At 36.4% G+C, this 19,233-nt stretch overlaps 1 protein-coding gene across 2 annotated transcripts in view; it reads left to right on the top strand.

Annotated features, from left to right (window-relative positions):
- The window catches only part of agbl5 (AGBL carboxypeptidase 5), a 142,985-nt gene that overhangs the window by 79,898 nt on the left and 43,854 nt on the right, over positions 1 to 19,233 (top strand). The window contains exon 14 of one of the 2 annotated variants that reach the window (XM_039748311.1): positions 11,439 to 11,557. The exons of the other annotated variant lie outside the window; for it this stretch is intronic. Coding sequence (XP_039604245.1) covers positions 11,439 to 11,557 — 119 coding nt within the window. The remainder of the gene's footprint in view (positions 1 to 11,438; positions 11,558 to 19,233) is intronic. 2 annotated transcript variants of the gene reach the window in all.

Below are 19,233 nucleotides of genomic sequence, written 5' to 3'. Positions count from 1 at the left end.
ACTCAATCTTCCCATGTTTAAAGAAATAATTTGAAAATTAAACTGTTGTATCTTCCACTCTTTCATCTTTTAATTTACTTCATCTAACCCTGTTTCAGTCAGTCAGTCATTGTCCAACCCACTATATCCTAACACAGGATCATGGGGGGTCTGCTGGAGCTAATCCCAGCCAGTACAGGGTACAAGGCAGGAACAAACCCCAGGCAGGGCGCCAGCCCACCACAGGACACACACACCCACACACCAAGCACACACTAAGGACGATTTAGGAAAGCCAGTCCACCTAACCTGCATGTCTTTGGACTCTGGGAGGAAACTGGAGACATGGGGAGAACATGCAAAGTCCACGCAGGGAGGACCCGGGAAGTGAACCCAGGTCTCCTTACTGCAAAGCAGCAGCACTACCCACTGCGCCACCATGGCACCAGCCCTGTTTCAGTTTTCAGTTAATCAATTTGGTTCAATCAATCAGTTATGTAATTGATTTTTATCACCTATATGTTATCTTTGTTCTTTCATGCACTGGGCCATTTTTTATCTGAAAGTAGTTCTATTACTTAATATGGTATTTTATTTTACAAAAACATACATTAATGTAATTTTTTGTAACATGAATGTTTCCATATCTGAAATGTGCTCTTTTCTACTGACACACTAATGCAGAAGACAAAAATAATTATCTAAGACATAATTAGTTTACATTTCTAGAGTTTTGCTTAACTTCAGAGAGCTGTGAGGTAAAAGTGCTAAGCACTGTGTCACTGTATTGCCAATATTCTTTTCATCAGATATTTAGTTGAATCACCTTTTGCCACACATATTTTTGATGTGTCTACTTATAAGGGAGTTTGAGATCTTCTAGTAGCTACAGGGAGCCTTAATGAAGTACTAAATGATTTGGAGAATACTATAGTGAGAGAAACCCTGCTAAATTCAAAATACTCTTAATTGTCCATATTTACTTAAGTGCTCAAGAAATTAATAGTGTTTATTATAGCTTAAAGACTATAGTGGGAAAATTCATGAAAACAACTTAAACAAGTGTACAGTACAGTCAACATGGGCTTAGATGGGTGAGGTCATATTTTGTAAATACACTGAGATGCTAGTTTATTATGTACACCTATTTGGGGAGTAGTGCAAATTAATTGGGGCATGGATTATGTAAGATGTTGAATATATTGTTTAGGAATATTGCACCACACAGTAATTACTACATTGTGCATTTGCTACAAATTTGATGGCCACATAGTCTTGCCGTGAACAGCTCCTTTCACCTCATCCTAAAGGTTGATATCAAGGGACTGTGTAAGTCACTGAAGCAATTAAAACTTGTCATGTTTCCAGAACCATTCAATAACAAATATATGCCTTATGCCATGTTTATCAGAGTGTGGACGAGCTCTAGCTCTCATACTGTATGTTAGTCATATAATTTTCAAATATGATATAGTTCTAGTTCCCATATACATACATACATACATGCCATGTAGCATACTGAAAACAATATAGTTACAGAAAGGGGCAGATTCTGAGAAAACCTCCAGAAAGACTAAAAAAAAAAAAGAAGAAGAGGAGTGCATGTGATGGAAAGAGCAGGGATGTGTAATGCAATACTGTAATGCAAGGTATTTCATCAATAAATATAGCATTCAAGAAAAGATTTTGTATTGTTATACTTTTTTTGCCCTTTAGTAGTTGGACTAGTGAGACTATGCTCTGTGTAGCATTCAGTATAGAATATAGAGATTAATTATCTGAAGTTCTGAGAGAAGAGAACAAAGAACTATAATGTAGATTTTGTGTGAGGAAGTTTAGAAATTAATCTGGAAATTTTCATCTGCTTTTGTGATTGTGAGGTCTCTTTCAGTAGAGTAAATTGTTAGGAGTTGTTAGAAATAATTAATAAAAAGGGGCTGGAGAAACGGGAGCATTGTTTTCAGCAGGCAGTTGGTTGGGACAGAATAAAATGGTAAATTTGTTCAAAATGAGGTGATGAATGAATGCAAGTAGCAGGTGGGCTGTAGAAGGACTTTGAATATGATTTGTAAAAGAATATTAGGATTTTACACTCTGATGTAGTGCATGTTGTAATTATTTAGGGTTATAACATGAAGAGCAATAACATGACTTAGTTTTGAGTTTGCAGAAAGTCAATAAAAGATGAAAGAAGTTACATAGTTTAACGGAGAATATGGAAAAAACCAGCAGATGCAACAATTTTGTTTGCGTTTGCTCAGTTGTAACCACAAAAGAGTCATGTAATTCCCGAAGATAGGGCAGTGGCATCCTGTGTAGTATAGAATGGTTTAGAGTCATGGGTATTTAAGAATTGTGAACTATGCCAGTTTGAGTTTTTAGGTATGTGGATTTAAATTATCATGGATTTGATGATTTGATAGGTAGTACATTTAAGATAAACAAGTATATCAAACATTAATTAGACAAATAACTTCCTTAGAAATTCAAACCCCATGCTTCAGCAAAAGAAAAACTGATTCTTGACACATTCTAAATCAGTGAGAGAAAAGCACTAATGGATAGACATCAGATATAATCTTACAGAATATAGTTGTTAAGAAGATTCATAGGTTTATGGGAGCTCAAAATACATTTATCCTGTAGAAATGTGTGAGTGCACAAGTATCAGCTAGTAATGAGTAGGAAGTCTCTACATCTTGAAGCTAACATAGAACAAACTATTGTAAGTTTAAGTGCAGGAGATTAAAGTGTGCTCTGCACCTTTAGCTGCCAGTTGACTAAGAACTTGTATAGGGTGAGCCAAAGAGAAGTACCACATTTCAAACATTTATTCTCCAAAAATGCTACAAGATAAAATACATTTTAATTACGACACAAGAAAGGATATACAAAACAGATTTTTTAAAAAGTTATGTCAAGATGGTGGCCATCATTAGCAATACACTGTTCGAGACGATTTCTGAATGCTTGCATGACTCGTTTGGCCATTTCAAGGGGAATATCAGCTGTTTCATGGCAAACCGCATCCTTGAGGACTTCAAGGTTTTGAGGTCAGTGTGTGTATGCCTTCACTTGAGGTAGCCACACAAGAAGAAATAGCACAGAGCAATCAGCTTCCCTGGAAACATCTCCCACAAAACTTGCATGGATCTAGTTGGGGCCACAAAAGGTTCTCTAGCATTTCAATGTAACATTCTGAAGTGATGGTGACCGTTGCTCTCCCCCACCTCAAAAAATTAAGGGCATACAATCACAAATTCTGCAACGGTGCACCAAACTGTAGCATGCTCACTGTGCAGGAGTCTCTGATGAAGTTCACGAGGGTTGGTTTTATCTTAATAATGAAAGATTTGCTTATTTATGCAACCATTCAAATGGAAATGTGCCTCATCGCTGAACATGATGAACAGTTTGCAGAATGTTCACACACAACTCTCCGTGGCTCTCCCAGTCTCTTTCAGTGAGTTCCTGCACTATCATCCTTTTGTATTGCTGGAAATTAAGGTCCTCATGCAAAATCTTCCTCAAAGACATGTTGGAAATGCCTAAGGCAGAAACATGTTTGCACAGCCCAGAATTTTTTGCACAGCCATTTTTTCCCCCCAAAAAAATATGAATACTATAAGTAACTTTGGGTTTATGAGATGAACTGACATATGTGAAAAACATAAGAATCATGTAAACACACTTGGTTGAATGGTATTGTATGAGTAAAAACAAAAACAGCTACCTCAAAATATTCTTAGAGAAGTCTGCCCAGGGCAGTAGCTGTGATCTATTATGTACTAGAGCTGAGCAATAAAGATTTAGACAGCAGTTTATTGTTTTACAAATTTCACAGGCTTTACATGTGTTTTTTTTCCATTCATAGTAGGCCACCAAAGTGTTTCCTGACATGTCTTGGCATAACATGACTACTTCACCCCACACTGTCAAAGGCAGATTCACAATGTTTAGTCGTGTGCTGTCTTCAGTGTATATTTCAGGAAGAGCAATAGAGAGGCTGAAAGAATCCTGTTCAGTATCACTGTTCTTACACATTATCATTAATCTAATACTATTTTCACATGCTTGGTAATAAATAAAATTTGACACCTGCAAACAAGTTTAATCTAGGTACATATACATAAAAGCAATATATTAAAATAAAATATATTTCTTTGATATGTACACCATAATCATAAAATTACATTCTCACTTGTAACACTGCACTCAAAACAATGCAAAGTCCTGAATTTAATTTCACAGCATATTGTCAAGTTATTTAGCCATTTTCATAGATTTTGTGATCTTATGGTCCAGCCAGTATTTAAATATTTATATCCAAGCACTTTATATATAAATAATAATAATAATATTCCTAAAGATGAAGATTGGCAACCTTCTAGAAAAAAAAAAAACCTATATATTTTTTGTTAATTATAATAAAAACATGGTTTCCAGCTAATATGTAAACATATGCAAGCTAGCCCATTATAAATGATAATTTCTAAAAAATTATGAAAGATAATGTTTTAATTAAAACTGTCCATGTAATTTCTACACTACTCTTTATCCCTGTACACTCACTGGCAAGATGTAAGCAGTCTTTGACATTTTGCACACATTGTTATGATTTCTCTTAAAACTGCAATACAAAACTAAAATAGGGTTAGCTAAATAAAGATATATAATACAAATCTGAAAAGATTCCTTTATATTTATATGTGCAGGTCATACACTTTTAAGTTAGTAAAACCTTCTTTTCTAATCAAGAGTCAGCATGACAAAAATGAAACATTTCTCATATTTTTAAGTTATTTCGGTTATTACAGTTAACATGGGCCTCATGCAATTTTTATTTTTTTCTGTCAAATTTTAGACGTTGTTATTTTTCACTTTCACCTAGGTATTATTTTAATCCAGAAGGGGAATTTAAAAATGGATAAAATGCAACCTAAGATAAAGGGTCCAAATCTAAAATGTTGCCTTTAGACAAAAGCTTATGAATAGCTATATGTATTTTTGGTGTGTGTCTTCATAAGGCTGCTCCAATATCATATCAGATAAGTGATCTTCCAGTTCATGTAGAAGCAAGGTACTGCACCTCAACATCTTAACAGTGGAAATCTAATACGAAATTAACTCTGAATATCAGAATTCTACTTAAACTACTTAAAATATATATTTTAACGTTAAGGTTAATGAATCATAAATGGGCTTAAACATAATCTCCACTAATATCAAAAATAACAAATCTCTGGACATGATTAGCTAAAGAGGGCAGAGACCAATTACATTTTTTTGCCCTGTTTTTATAACAAAATTTACAGGTATTTTTGACATGTCCCTTTTGGAAAATTGCATACTATCAAATATAAACAAGCACAAATTTCTGAAAAAGCTCAAAAAACGTACATCTATGGCTGAAGTCATGTTAGTTTGTCATCATCGTTTCATCATCATCTATGATTTGAACTATATACAGTACAGTATATTCACTTGCTACATCTAATTTAATATTTGTAACTTCACTTAATAAAGAGGTGCTGAAAGTGACTGGTAATGGAAGCGTATCTGTGGTTAATGGACCATTTCAAGTTAAGAGTGCATCACGTAATGGAGGACATTAGTGGAAATTAGGTAAAAGTGCATGCATTTAGGACTAAGGCCAGGAAGCACTTACAGGTGCATCTCAATAAATTAGAATTTCATTGAAAAGTTAATTTATTTCAACAATTCAATTGAAAAAGTGAAACTCATATATAGATTCATTACACACAGAGTGATATATTTCTTATCATTTTGCTGATTATGGCTTACAGGTAATGAAAACTGAAAATTCAATATCTCAGAAAATTAGAATATTACATAAGGCCAATAAAAAAATGAGATTTTTAATACAGAAATGTTGGCCTACTGAAAAGTATGTCCATGTATGCAGTCAATACTTGGTCGGGGCTCCTTTTGCATGAATTACTGCATCAGTGTGGCATGGCATGGAGGTGATCAGCCTGCGTCACTGCTGAGGTGTTACGGAAGCCGAGGGTGCTTTGACAGTGGCCTTCAGCTCGTCTGCATTGTTGGGTCTGGTGTCTCTCGTGTTCCTCTTGACAATACCCCATAGGTTAGGCAAATTTGCTGGCCAATCAAGCAAAGTGATGCCATGGTCATTAAACCAGGTATTGGTACTTTTGGCAGTGTGGACAGGTGCCAAGTCCTACTGGAAAATGAAATCACCATCTCCATAAAGCTTGTCATCAGAGGGAAGCATGAAGTGCTCTAAAATTTCCTGGTAGATGGCTGTACTGACTATGGACTTGATAAAACACAGTGGTCCAACACCAGCAGATGACATGGTTCCCCAAATCATCACTGACTGTGGAAACTTCAAACTGGACCTCAAGCAGCTTGGATTCTGTGCCTCTCCACTCTTCCTCCAGACTCTGGGACTTTGATTTCAAAATGAAATGCAAAATTTACTTTCATGTGAAAAGATGACTTTGAACCACCATCCAGTCTGTTTTCTCCTTAGCCCAGGTAAGATGCTTCTGACGTCTCTAGTTCAGGAGTGGCTTAACACAAGGAATGTGACAGTTGTAGCCCATGTCCTAGATACGTCTGTCTGTGATGTTTCTTGAAGCACTGACTCCAGCCATAGTCCACTTCTTGTGAATCTCCCCCAAATTCTTAAATGGGCTGTGCTTCACAATCCTCTTGAGGCTGCAGTTATCCCTGTTGTTTGTGAACTTTTTTTTGCTACACATTTTCCTTCCATTGAACTTTTTATTAATATGCTTACAGCACTCTGTGAACAGCCAACTTCTTTAGCATTGTCCTTTTGTGGCTAACCCCCCATGTGTGGAGGGTGTCATTGGCTGTCTTCTAGACAACTGTCAAGTCAGTAGTCTTCCCTATGATTGTGTGGCCTGCTGAACCAGACTGAGAGACCATTTAAAGGGTCAGGACAATTTTGCAGGTGTTTTGGGTAAATTAGCTGAGTGGAGTGTGACACCATGAGTCTTCAATGTGAACCTCTTCACAATATTCTAATTTTCTGAGATACTGAATTTTGTGTTTTTGTTAGCTATAAGCCATAATCAGCAAAATGAAAAGAAACAAACACTTGAAATATATCATTCTGTGTAATAAATCTATATAATACATGAGTTTCACTTTTTGAATTGAATTACTAAAATAAGTTAACTTTTCGAAGATATTCTAATTTATTGAGATGCAGCTGTATTTACTCGGAGGGTTGTGGGAATCTGGAGAAAACTGCCAAGATATGTTGTTGAATCAGAAAACTTGACTACCTTTAAGAAATATCTGGATAAGATAATGGAGGAGCTTAACATAGCAAAACAAATGAGCTTGATGGATTAAATGTTTGTCCTTTTGTTTGTCAAATGTTGTTCTTAATGTTGTTTAAAAAAACTTTAATTACCATACATTGCCATTAGCCATCACTGTTATAAAAAAGCAAAAAAAGTCAGGTCCTATAGTTTTAGTAACAATTTTTATTTTCACACAGTATTCAATAAATTTAATAAGGTGAATATACATTTATTTGATTTGTGGCTTCACATAATTTATGTGTTCCACTTATTGTACTGTGCAAACACTTTTACCATCCAAAAAAGTCCTTTTAAAGCTACTTAACTAGGCAGTAAAGATTTATTTGCTTGTTAAAACAGCACATAATATTAAATTGATACCATAAAAAAACAAGAAATGTTGTGTTTTTAAAACAAGTCATTATTTGAAATGCTGCATTGACATTCTGATGTAATTGTTGTATATTTTTTTCAAGTAGTCCTGTGTTAAATTCTTCCAGGCTTCTTGCAGGTGTTTCTATAACTCTTCTCATGACTATTTTTGGTTCTTTGTTATGTCCAAGTAATCCCACAAACTGTTAGTGTTCCATCGGTAGACTTCCACTCCAAGTAGGTCTTACTCATGCAGGTTTAAACAGCTCTCCTGCATCTTTAGTTGAAATTAACCCCTAGACTATGATAGAGCCAACACCATTCTTCACTTACTATTGCAGACAGGCACTAATGGAGTTCTTCCCAGTTCTTCATTTAACATAAATTTTAAGTTTGGACCCAGTGCTCCACAAGGCATTCTATCATTAGTTGTCACTTTATGGTCTTTTGTGTACTGCAATCACTTCTGTTATATTTCCACTGGAATGCTGTGTGAAACTGTTTATTTTACCTTAGTAACTCAGTCAAAGTATGCACTTAGGTGTCAGATGAGCAATCGCTACACTGGATTTCCATGTGTCTGTGAACAATTAACCTTTATGCACTATTCATAAGGTGAAAAGCTTTTTGGGTGTTTTAGTTTTTCTTCAACTTGCCCAGTTCTTCAATATTCTTTATGATGCCATATGAAGATCATATAACAATACTCAATAGTGCACCATGGGCAAGTCAGAAGTTTCTTTCTTTCTTTTTGGTAGAAAGTAAATATCCCATACCTGCACAGATAACTAGCTGTAACAAAAACTTTGTCATTTGATCTAAGACTTTTGCACAGCACTGTACTGTTGTCAGTCTTTCAGATTTTTTTTTTTACATAACCAGGAATCGCCTGAAAAATGGGAGGATTGATTAATGGAAAGATTACAAAGTTCACATGATTTCCTATATATTAACTTATTTAATCACATAGTCAAAACAACTCTTTGATTGGTTGTCTAGGTTTTTATATGCTTTTCACGTTTTAAAATTTACATTTGTAATTGTTTCCTTAGCATTACATAAGTGATCTCCTAGCACCGGAATCTGTAACATCTTGTAATTCTACTTGTGCTTTTGATTGCAGGGACAGTTATGTAAGTTTCAAAGAGCTACTGCCTGAATAATTAATAAATGTTGTTTTTTTCTGCAATACAAACAACCTGTATTTTATGTAGTGTTTTTGTATTGTTATAACAATTCTAAGGCATTGTACTAAAATGTTTAGACATTATTTGATGATTGAATGCTCAGACTGACACAATATATAAGGTTCTTTTAGACTAAACTCACAGTCCTGTTGCTTAAAGTATAATACCTTGTCCACTAGAGTATGTACAGTGCAGAATTATTTTTAAATGACCTTTTGAACTACAGTATTGACATAACCTCTTAATCCATCAAAAATTGTAGTTCTCCCCTGTCACATATGCCCAATCCTAACTATCATCACTAAGAGTGCCTTATGAATTGTAAGCTGTTGAACCGCTTCAGCTCAGTAAAAACATGCTGCAACATGCATTGCTGGGCAACAAGTTAGATAAAAGTATCAGAAACTGACAGATCAAGACATTTGATATGTAAACTGACAATGAATGAAAACCACTTCATTCAGAATGGTTTATACTCACATTGTGATACACAGTTATTCAGATTATATAATGCCATTTTTACATTGTTATACCTTTTCTACATTTAATGGTCTCTAAAAATTCAAATCAATATCTTTCCCTAATTTTACAAAGTAGTTTGTAATGCTTTACTATTTACAGATATATTGCTATCCAAGCTTGTGCTGTGATGAGTCTGAGTGTTGTAGTCTCCTGTGGTCCCTGTCAAGAATAAAATTGTTAATGCTGAACTGTGCTCCATGAAAAAAGAGTACAGTGCATGAAATAATTGTATAATACATTGAAGATATTAAGACATGAGGGTCAAGATTCAGTAATTCAGTAATGTCATTGCCCTGCTTTAGTGTGAGATCTCATTATTCTTTTTTCTTAATTTGTTTAATGCTTTTGCTAGCTGTATAGGCATTGTCGAATGCTTGATATATATCTAACTGTATCACCTGCTTTTCCTCTTAAACCTGAGTGTTCATGTTTTTGAATTGACAAATTCAATTCACTTCAGTTTTTTTGTATAGCACGATTCACTTAGTGCATGCTCAGTGCACTGTAATTCTGAGCCCAGTTAAATACAAAAAACTCAGTAGTTTTATTTACAGAATAACAGCTGTCATTAAATCCACTTTTCCTCATCAATATGTGTATGTGAGTTTTAGTTTAATATGATAATTTAATGTTGGTACTTTATTAAAGACTGTGTTCAGTTTCTTGCCCAGTCACTGTATACTTGAAGTTTGCATACTCTTTCCATGCTCACATAGGGGCACTTGAATTGAATCCAGTATAATGAATTGGCACCCCCTTTGGCTACACCGGTTGGTGGCAAGTTGTATGTAGCACTTAACCTGCTACTAATGTGTTTATCCACAGTAGTCCACTGTGATTTTTCACCTTTTCTTTCTTTGCATTGACATAAATACTAAATCCGTTTTGGGTGATTTTGTCTTGAAGGTAAATTACATTTATGATTTATTCTTATGCCTTCCATCATCAACATTTCTTTATCTTCATTAAAACAGTGAAAACTGAGAGATTGAAAGAGCCATGCTACAAGTGTCTTGAAATATTGCTTGTTCAGTAGTAAAATTAAATGCAAGCAACAGAGATGTGCATATTTATCCATCTACGTCAGCTGGAAGAAACAACTGTGGTACAAGACAAATTATTATTCTTCAACTTTTTGTTTATAACATTTGTTAAGTTTTTACTTTTTTCTTGTTTGCACTGTGCACAACAAACCTTTTCTGCCTTCTTTGTTTTTTGCATATATACTTTTTCATTACAGATGAAAATCACTTTATACACTACTGTCAGCCCATAATACAGTAAGTCCTTCCAGTTTGGCTGTGATCCAGTGTTTTTTCTCTCCATTTGGCACAGAAAAAGAAATAATTAAACACAATTAAATCAACAGTATTCCAAATAAAGAATTGTGAATGAAGAAGTGGAAGCTATTTGGCTACCAGTGTCACCACAGCCTGGTCAAGCTCATTTCCACCAGTATATGTTCCGCATACAGAGAAGCAACAGAAGTAGGCCTAGGAACATGCTGAAAAAGATAGGGGAAATAAAATGGCTGTTGGTGATAGTGGAAGAGTGGAATAAAAAAGCCAACCTCTGCTACTTAATTTGCCTGTGTTGTTCTGCACTCCTACTGAGAGCTAGAACATGGCAGACCTCACAAAGGTAGGATTATAAGGCAATTAAGTAATCACAGAAACACAACATCACCTGCATTGAAAATCAGACAAAATTTTAAAGCCAAAAGCCCTTCACTGAAAACGTACCCAAGCTGAAACCAAAAATCTTTTTTTACTTGTTTTCTTAACTGCTTTACCCAGTACTGGGCCAGTGGTGCCCAGTTGGGCTCTTATCCTTAGGTAATGGATGGGTGTTAGGTTTACACTGCTGTTATTCTGCCTTTTTGACGCTTTGATGATATTTTTAAAATTTTGGCTAATCTGAAATACATATTCCATAAAAAAGTAACACTCAGATTTAATGTACACTTTATTTATTTTGCTGTATGTATTTGTTGTGTGTATTGTTATTTTTTATGCTTCTTTTTATTTGAAATACATTTCTTTTTTTTTTTTTTGCCCAGGCTTCAGCTATTCTAGTTTGCATGCTGGGTCCCACAATAGTGGCTTTCATTTAAAGGGTCAAATACAAGAAAATCATCAAATAAAAGAGGATACCAGGCCTGGACATGTTTCACCACAGGTATTGGAACTGTGTCTGATAAACTGTGCTAATCAAAATCTTGCTTCATAGATATATTTTCAATTTTACAGCTGATTTGAATCATGGAGGGAATCCGTGTTTTTACATTTTTCACCTATCTTACCGGCTTTTTCTCCTAGACTTATTATTTTTCAAAGATGATTCACCTAAATGGTAACTTTTATTTTCCTGTTTTTACGTTTATGTATGTTTGTGTGTATATACAGTATATATTTATATATATATATACAGTGTAAATAAGGCGCTATATATAAGCGCCCGACCAGGCACAGATTCAAACTGAGGCACGTGTAAATTGAAACAGAAATCTTTTATTTTTCTCTTTAGCCGTGGGGCACGTCTTCCCCGTATCCCACCGGCCCAACACAGTCCCAAACACTTAAACACAGTTCAAACACTCTTCCCCTGTGGGGCACGTCTTCCCTGTGAACCCCACAGGTATAACACAGTCCCAAAGCACCTTACTTTAAACATAGCAATCCTTCTGCTGGCACCACCACTCCTCTCAGGCAACCTCGTCCTCTTCCTCCCGATTTTGGCACTGAGTGGTGGTTGCTGGCTCTTTTTATGACCCTCCCGGGAGTGCTCCTGGCCTTGCTTACCTGTTCCTAATTGTACTCCCATGTGGGGCCAATGATTAAACCAGCTGGGCTTAACTATCTCTGCCTCGCCCCCTGGTGGCCATCCCAGGTGGGTTGAACTCCATCTCCCATGAAACCCTGCAGGAAACTGAGGCATCATCAAACAGGGAGGCTGCCACCAAGCAGTCCATGGCTGCTCCCCCGGACCATATACAGCAGGGTCATCCCGACCGGGCATGGGACCCGGCTGTCCATTACAACAGTATATATATATATATATATATATATATATATATATATATATATATATATATATATATATATATATATATATATATACACTCACCTAAAGGATTTTTAGGAACACCTGTTCAATTTCTCATTAATGCAATTTTCTAATCAACCAATCACATGGCAGTTGCTTCAATGCATTTTGAGGTGTGGTCCTGGTCAAGACAATCTCCTGAACTCCAAACTGAATGTCAGAATGGGAAAGAAAGGTGATTTAAGCAATTCTGAGCGTGGCATGGTTGTTGGTGCCAGACGAGCCGGTCTGAGTATTTCACAATCTGCTCAGTTACTGAGATTTTCACGCACAACCATTTCTAGGGTTTACAAAGAATGGTGCGAAAAGGGAAAAACATCCAGTATGCGGCAGTCCTGTGGGCGAAAATGCCTTGTTGATGCTAGAGGTCAGAGGAGAATGGGCCGACTGATTCAAGCTGATAGAAGAGCAACTTTGACTGAAATAACCATGTAATGGTGTGGGGGATGTTTTCTTGGCACACTTTAGGCCCCTTAGTGCCAATTGGGCATCGTTTCAATGCCACGGGCTACCTGAGCATTGTTTTTGACCATGTCCATCCCTTCATGACCACCATGTACCCATCCTCTGAACGGGAGCTTCGTGCCCTGGATGTGCATCCCACAAATCTCCATCAACTGCAAGATGCTATCCTATCAATATGGGCCAACATTTCTAAAGAATGCTTTCAGCACCTTGTTGAATCAATGCCACGTAGAATTAAGGCAGTTCTAAAGGCGGTCAAACATCATATACACTTTGTATATGTATGTATGTATGTATGTATGTAGGTATGTATATATATGTATGTATGTATATATATATATATATATATATATATGTGTATGTGTATATATATGTATGTGTATATATATATATATATATGTATGTGTGTGTGTGTGTGTATATATATATGTGTATGTGTATATATATATATATATATATATGGACCCAGTCCATTTAGTGCACAATTACCCCAACAATCACAGTCCTGGCCACAAATGCCTTCTTCGGGCAGCCTCCACACCTCCTCTGTGCTTCGCCCTGTCTCCTCCTGACTCCAGCGCTGAATGAATTGAGACGGCCCTTTTATGCAGTCCCCGAATGAGCACCAGGTGTTCCCGGCATTCCTCGCTTGGCCACACCCCAGCGTGATGGAAGTGCCGGCTGTCCTCCCGGCAGATCTCCGGGTGTCTCCCAAAGTCTTCCCCCCAGCACTTCCTGGTGTGGCGGAAGTGCTGGGGCAACAGGTCCCCAAGGCATTGGGGCACCTCCTGGCGGTGACCACAGGCCCCTACAGGGTAGGGCTTCCATGCCCTCTACCCGTGGCCCCCAGAGCAACCAGGAAGGCGGCCCCCACGTGATCCAGGGTGGGCTTTGACCCTCTTCCGGTCCCTCACGGCGTCCCGGCGGGTCATTGCCCCTGGCATCGCTGACAGTATATATATATGTATGTGTATATATATATATATATATATATATATATATATATATATATATATATATATATATATATATGTATGTGTATATATATATGTATGTGTATATATATATATATATATGTATATATATATATATATATATATATATATATATATATATATATATATAATCACTAATTATTACTAATCACTAATCATCACTTATCACTAATTCTCCAAGTTCCCGTGTAGGTAGAAGGCTGAAATTTGGCAGGCTCATTCCTTACAGGTTCCTTACAAAAGTTGGGCAGGTTTCATTTTGAAATTCTACGTGTAATGGTCATAACTGGAAGCTATTTTTCTACATATACTGTAATGGAGTTAAACTCGAAAGCTGTGGGGGCGGAGTTTCGTGTGACATCATCACGCCTCCCATGTAATCACGTGAACTGTCAACGCAGTACGTAGAAAACCAGGAAGAGCTCCAAAAAGCGTTGAAGAAAACATGCATTATACTGTACAACTAGCAGAATACCCGCGCTTCGCAGCGGAGAAGTAGTGTGTTAAAGAAGGTACGAAAAAGAAAAGGAAAAATTTTAAAAATAACGTAACTTGAGTGTTAATGTAATTGTTTTGTCATTGATATGAGTGTTGTTCTCATATCTATCTATCTATATATATCTCTATCTATCTATCTATATATATATATATATATATATATATATATATATATATACCAGCAGCAGGAGAAGTAGTGTGTTAAAGAAGTTATGAAAAAGAAAAGGAAACATTTTAAAAATAATGTAACATGACTGCATCAGAAAATGTACCACAACGTCTGACACGCCTCCTTTTTACTGTTTCCTCACAGCTTGGATTGCTGCTGTCATATATATACACACACACACACACACACACACACACATACATACATATATGTATGTACGTACGTACGTACGTATGTGTGTGTGTGTGTATATATATATATATATATATATATATATATATATATACACATACATACATATACTTGTGTGTATAGCTTTTATATATGTGTGTGTATACCTTTGGTCACTGAGTGCAAGGGAGAAATAATAAAATATAGTCTATAAGTTATTAAACAGTAAAACATTAACATTTTAAGAAGTACAGGTACATTGAGCACTACTGGAGTGGTTGCGGGTAAACTACATTTTAAAGACTGTGTAACACAACAGGTAAGTAACTAACAGCAGCTAAAATGTATATGGATCATCTCTCGGTAGTAGATCCCTTTTGAAAGGCGCTACATGACGGCTGTGGTATAGAAATTACATTTTCTATGTGAACGTTCAAATTTCTGTCTCTGGTAATGTGCCTTACCGCCATTTAAAGAAAATTAGTTTTGTGTCCTCTGCAGTGTTAAGCGAGAAAGGCTTTAGTTTGGGATAAATGGAAAAAAGGTGTAAAGAAAGGAAAGTTGCCTTTTTCTTTTATATAGTATAGAGAGATGTGTTCGCTGACGTTATGATTGCCTTTTGGGGACAGTCGCGGTGGGTCTTGTGTAGACTGGTGAGACGTCCCCGCCATTAATCGGCTGTGATGGCACTGTCAGTCCTCCACTCGTGTGTGTGTCTTCATAATCTGGGGTAAGGACCTCATAATCGTATATGTGCAAAAGAAAGTGTGAATCGCCTTAATATTATTTTGCCGTGGTGTAGAAAAGGGGTCCCGTGTTTGCACTTGTCTGGGCTATAGCGCAGGGGGAGGATGAAAAAAATTAAAAGTGCTCACTTTGACTTAAGGCAGAAGCGCAGTCAGCATCTCAAAGGCCGGCACAGCTATGCACGCACGCTGGCTGCTCGACTTTTGCAGGGCAGGAGACCACAGTTTTTGCAGACACGTTCATGATATCAAAAGTCTCAGCGCTCTTTGGAGGTCATTCATATATATATATATATATATATATATATATATATATATATATATATATATATATCAAAATACCCTACCGCAGCGGAGAAGTAGTGTGTTAAAGAAGTAATGAAAAAGAAAAGGAAACATTTTAATAATAACCTAACATGATTGACATTGTCATGAGTGTTGCTGTCATATATATGCCTGCTTAAATAAGTCACCCTCGCTTTGCTCTTACTTTATTTACCGTTCATTTAATCATGGGTAAAGGCGGAAAAATTATAAAATGGAAGGAGGATGGCTTTACCAAAACAATTATTGATGGCGAATCGATTATTCATAAAGCTTGAATTGGTGATCTGTTTTTCTGTGTTAACCTCATATTTTGTCATACTTCTTCTCAAACTAAGGTGGTGCGAGGGTAAAATGAATCGGGATGCGCTGATCAATGTAATCGGTGTACCAGGAAATCATGCATTGACAAAAGCTCCCATTTGCTTGTAATGCAAAGTGTGATTAAATGCATTATTTTTAACGTTATGGAGCACATGCATCAAAGCTTCTCAGCTGTGCTTGTGCTAAGAAAAGGAAAGATTTTAAAAATAACGTAACACGATTGTCAATGTAACCTTTTGTAAGTAGTGCCTGGAGGATTCAGTGTGGAGAAACTCTATAGAGACAGCGTGTGTATTAACTTGTGGATTTTTCTGTGAGTATTTGGTGGCAGTCTGACGAAGTTGCTTCGGAAGACGGCATTAGACGCGGAGCTCAGCTCAGAAGCGAGTGAGTGACATATACAACCATATTCATGAGTGCTGCTACTTCGGAAACAAAGCACGGTGTAAACCTAAAGTTTAAATTAAGTTCATAGACAGGCTGCCGCTGGCGTTTGTCATGCCCATGGGTAATGCGGGATACAAGTTTAATGAGAGGACGCAGGATATAAACAAGAGTTTTGATCACTTTGTAACTAAATTAAAATTACAGGTGAAGGGCTGTGCTTATGCAAATTCTGAGAGACTGTGTTTGTGGGGGATTGACAGTTAAGGCGGGTGGGGGAGTCACGTCATCATCTCCCCTCCCATTCACCTCATTTCGCTCTGAGCTGAGCTCCACAGCTAACGCAGTGTTACGGAAGCGACTTTGTGACGCTGCCACCAAATACTCACAGAAAAATCCACAAGTTAATACAGTAATCCCTCCTCCATCTCCGGGGGTTGCGTTCCAGACCCCCCCGCGATATGTGAAAATCCGCGAAGTAGAAACCATATGTTTGTATAGTTATTTGTATATATTTTAAGCCCTTATAAACTCTCCCACACTGTTAACATTATTAGAGCCCTCTAGACATGAAGTAACACCCTTTAGGCAAAAGTTTAAACTGTGCTCCATGACAAGACAGAGATGATAGTTCTTTCTCACAATTAAAAGAATGCAAATATATCTTCTCTTCAGGAGCAGAGAATTTTAGAGAGAGAGAGCGCTCGCAAAGAAAAGCAAACAATCAAAAAATCAATACGTGTGCTTTTAAGTTTGGCGAAGCACCGCAATAAAGCGGAATTTTTCAGAGGAGCGTCAGTATCTTCTAAGCAAACAGCCCCTCTGCTGACATCTCCTCCGTCAGGCGCAGAGAACGTCAGAGAGAGAGAGAGCGAGATTAAAGCAAACAATCTAAAAATCAATAAGTGTGCTTTTGGAAGCACCGCGATAAAGCGGCATTTTTTAGAGGAGCGTCCGTATCCACTAGGCAAACAGCTTCTGTGCAAACAGCACCTCTGCTCACACCCCCTCCGTCAGACGCAGAGAATGTCAGAGAGGGTGAGACAGAGGCAGAGACAAGCAAACAATCGAGCACTGCGCATATCTTATAGCATTGAGGAGTTTTAGTTAATATGTAATACGTACTGGGTAGCTTCTAAGCCATCCGCCAATAGTGTCCCTTGTATGAAATCAACTGGGCAAACAAACTGAGGAAGCATGTACCATAAATTAAAAGACCCATTGTCTGCAGAAATCCGCGAACCAGTGACAAATCCGTGATATATATTTAGATATGCTTACATTTAAAATCCACGATAGAGTCAAGCCGCGAAAGTCGAAGCACGATATAGCGAGGGATTACTGTACACACGCTGTCTCTACAGTTTCTCCACACTGAATCCTCCAGGCACTATTTACAAAAGGTTACATTGACAATCGTGTTACATTATTTTTAAAATGTTTCCTTTTCTTAGCAAAAGCACAGCTGAGAAGCTTCGATGCATGTGCTCCATAAAGCGTTAAAAAATCACGCATTTAATCACACTTTGCATTACAAGCAAAGGGGAACTTCTGTCAATGCATGATTTCCTGGTACACTGATTACATTGATCAGCGCTTCCCGATTCATTTTACCCTTGCACCCCATTGGTTTGAGAAGAAGTATGACAAAATATGAGGTTAACACAGAAAAACAGATCACCAATTGAAGCTTTATGAATAATCGATTCGCCATCAATAATTGTTTGGGTAAAGCCATACTCAGTGTAATCCTCCTTCCATTTTATAATTTTTTCGCCACTAGCCATGATTAAATGAACGGTAAAAAAGTAAGAGCGAAGCGAGGGTGACTGATTCAGGCAGGCAGGCGACAGCTCAATAGCTCGAATTTGGATATAAGTAGGTTCTATTTAGTCGCCAGAAATATCTTTGTTAGGAATAGAAGTTGAATTTAGTCTTTAAATTTCTATGGTAAAGAAAAAGTTATATAATGATGACTAAATTTAACTATATAAAGTCAAAACTTGTATATATAAAGTCAAAACTTGATTATATAAAGTCACTGTCAGAATAAATATATATTTGGGAATGACTTTATATATTCAAGTTTTGACTTTATATATTCTAGCAATGACTTTATATATTCGGGAATGACTTTATATATTCAAGTTTTGACTTTATATATTCTGACGCAGACTTTATATATTCACAAAATCAGTGTATTTGCCTGTTTGGCACCCCATAGTATATGTGTGTGTGTATGTATGTATGTATGTATGTATGTATGTATATATATATATATATATATATATGCCAGCAACACTCATGACAATGACAAAACAATTATATTGTCAATCATGTTACGTTATTATTAAAATGTTTCCTTTTCTTTTTACTTCTCCGCTCCCAAGCGGGTATTTTGCTATATATATATATATATATATATATATATATATATATATATATATATATATATATATATATATATATATATATATATAGATATATATATATATATATATATATATATATATATATATATATATATATATATATATATATATATATATAGATATGGCAACAACACTCATCAATGACAAAACAATTACATTAACAATCATGTTACGTTATTTTTAAGATTTTTCCTTTTCTTTTTCATAACTTCATTAACACATTATTTCACCGCTGCGAAGC

Source organism: Polypterus senegalus, chromosome 3 (assembly GCF_016835505.1).
Source record: "Polypterus senegalus isolate Bchr_013 chromosome 3, ASM1683550v1, whole genome shotgun sequence".
Taxonomy (NCBI): Eukaryota; Metazoa; Chordata; class Cladistia; order Polypteriformes; family Polypteridae; genus Polypterus; species Polypterus senegalus.
This window is presented reverse-complemented; position numbering and strand designations above follow the sequence as displayed.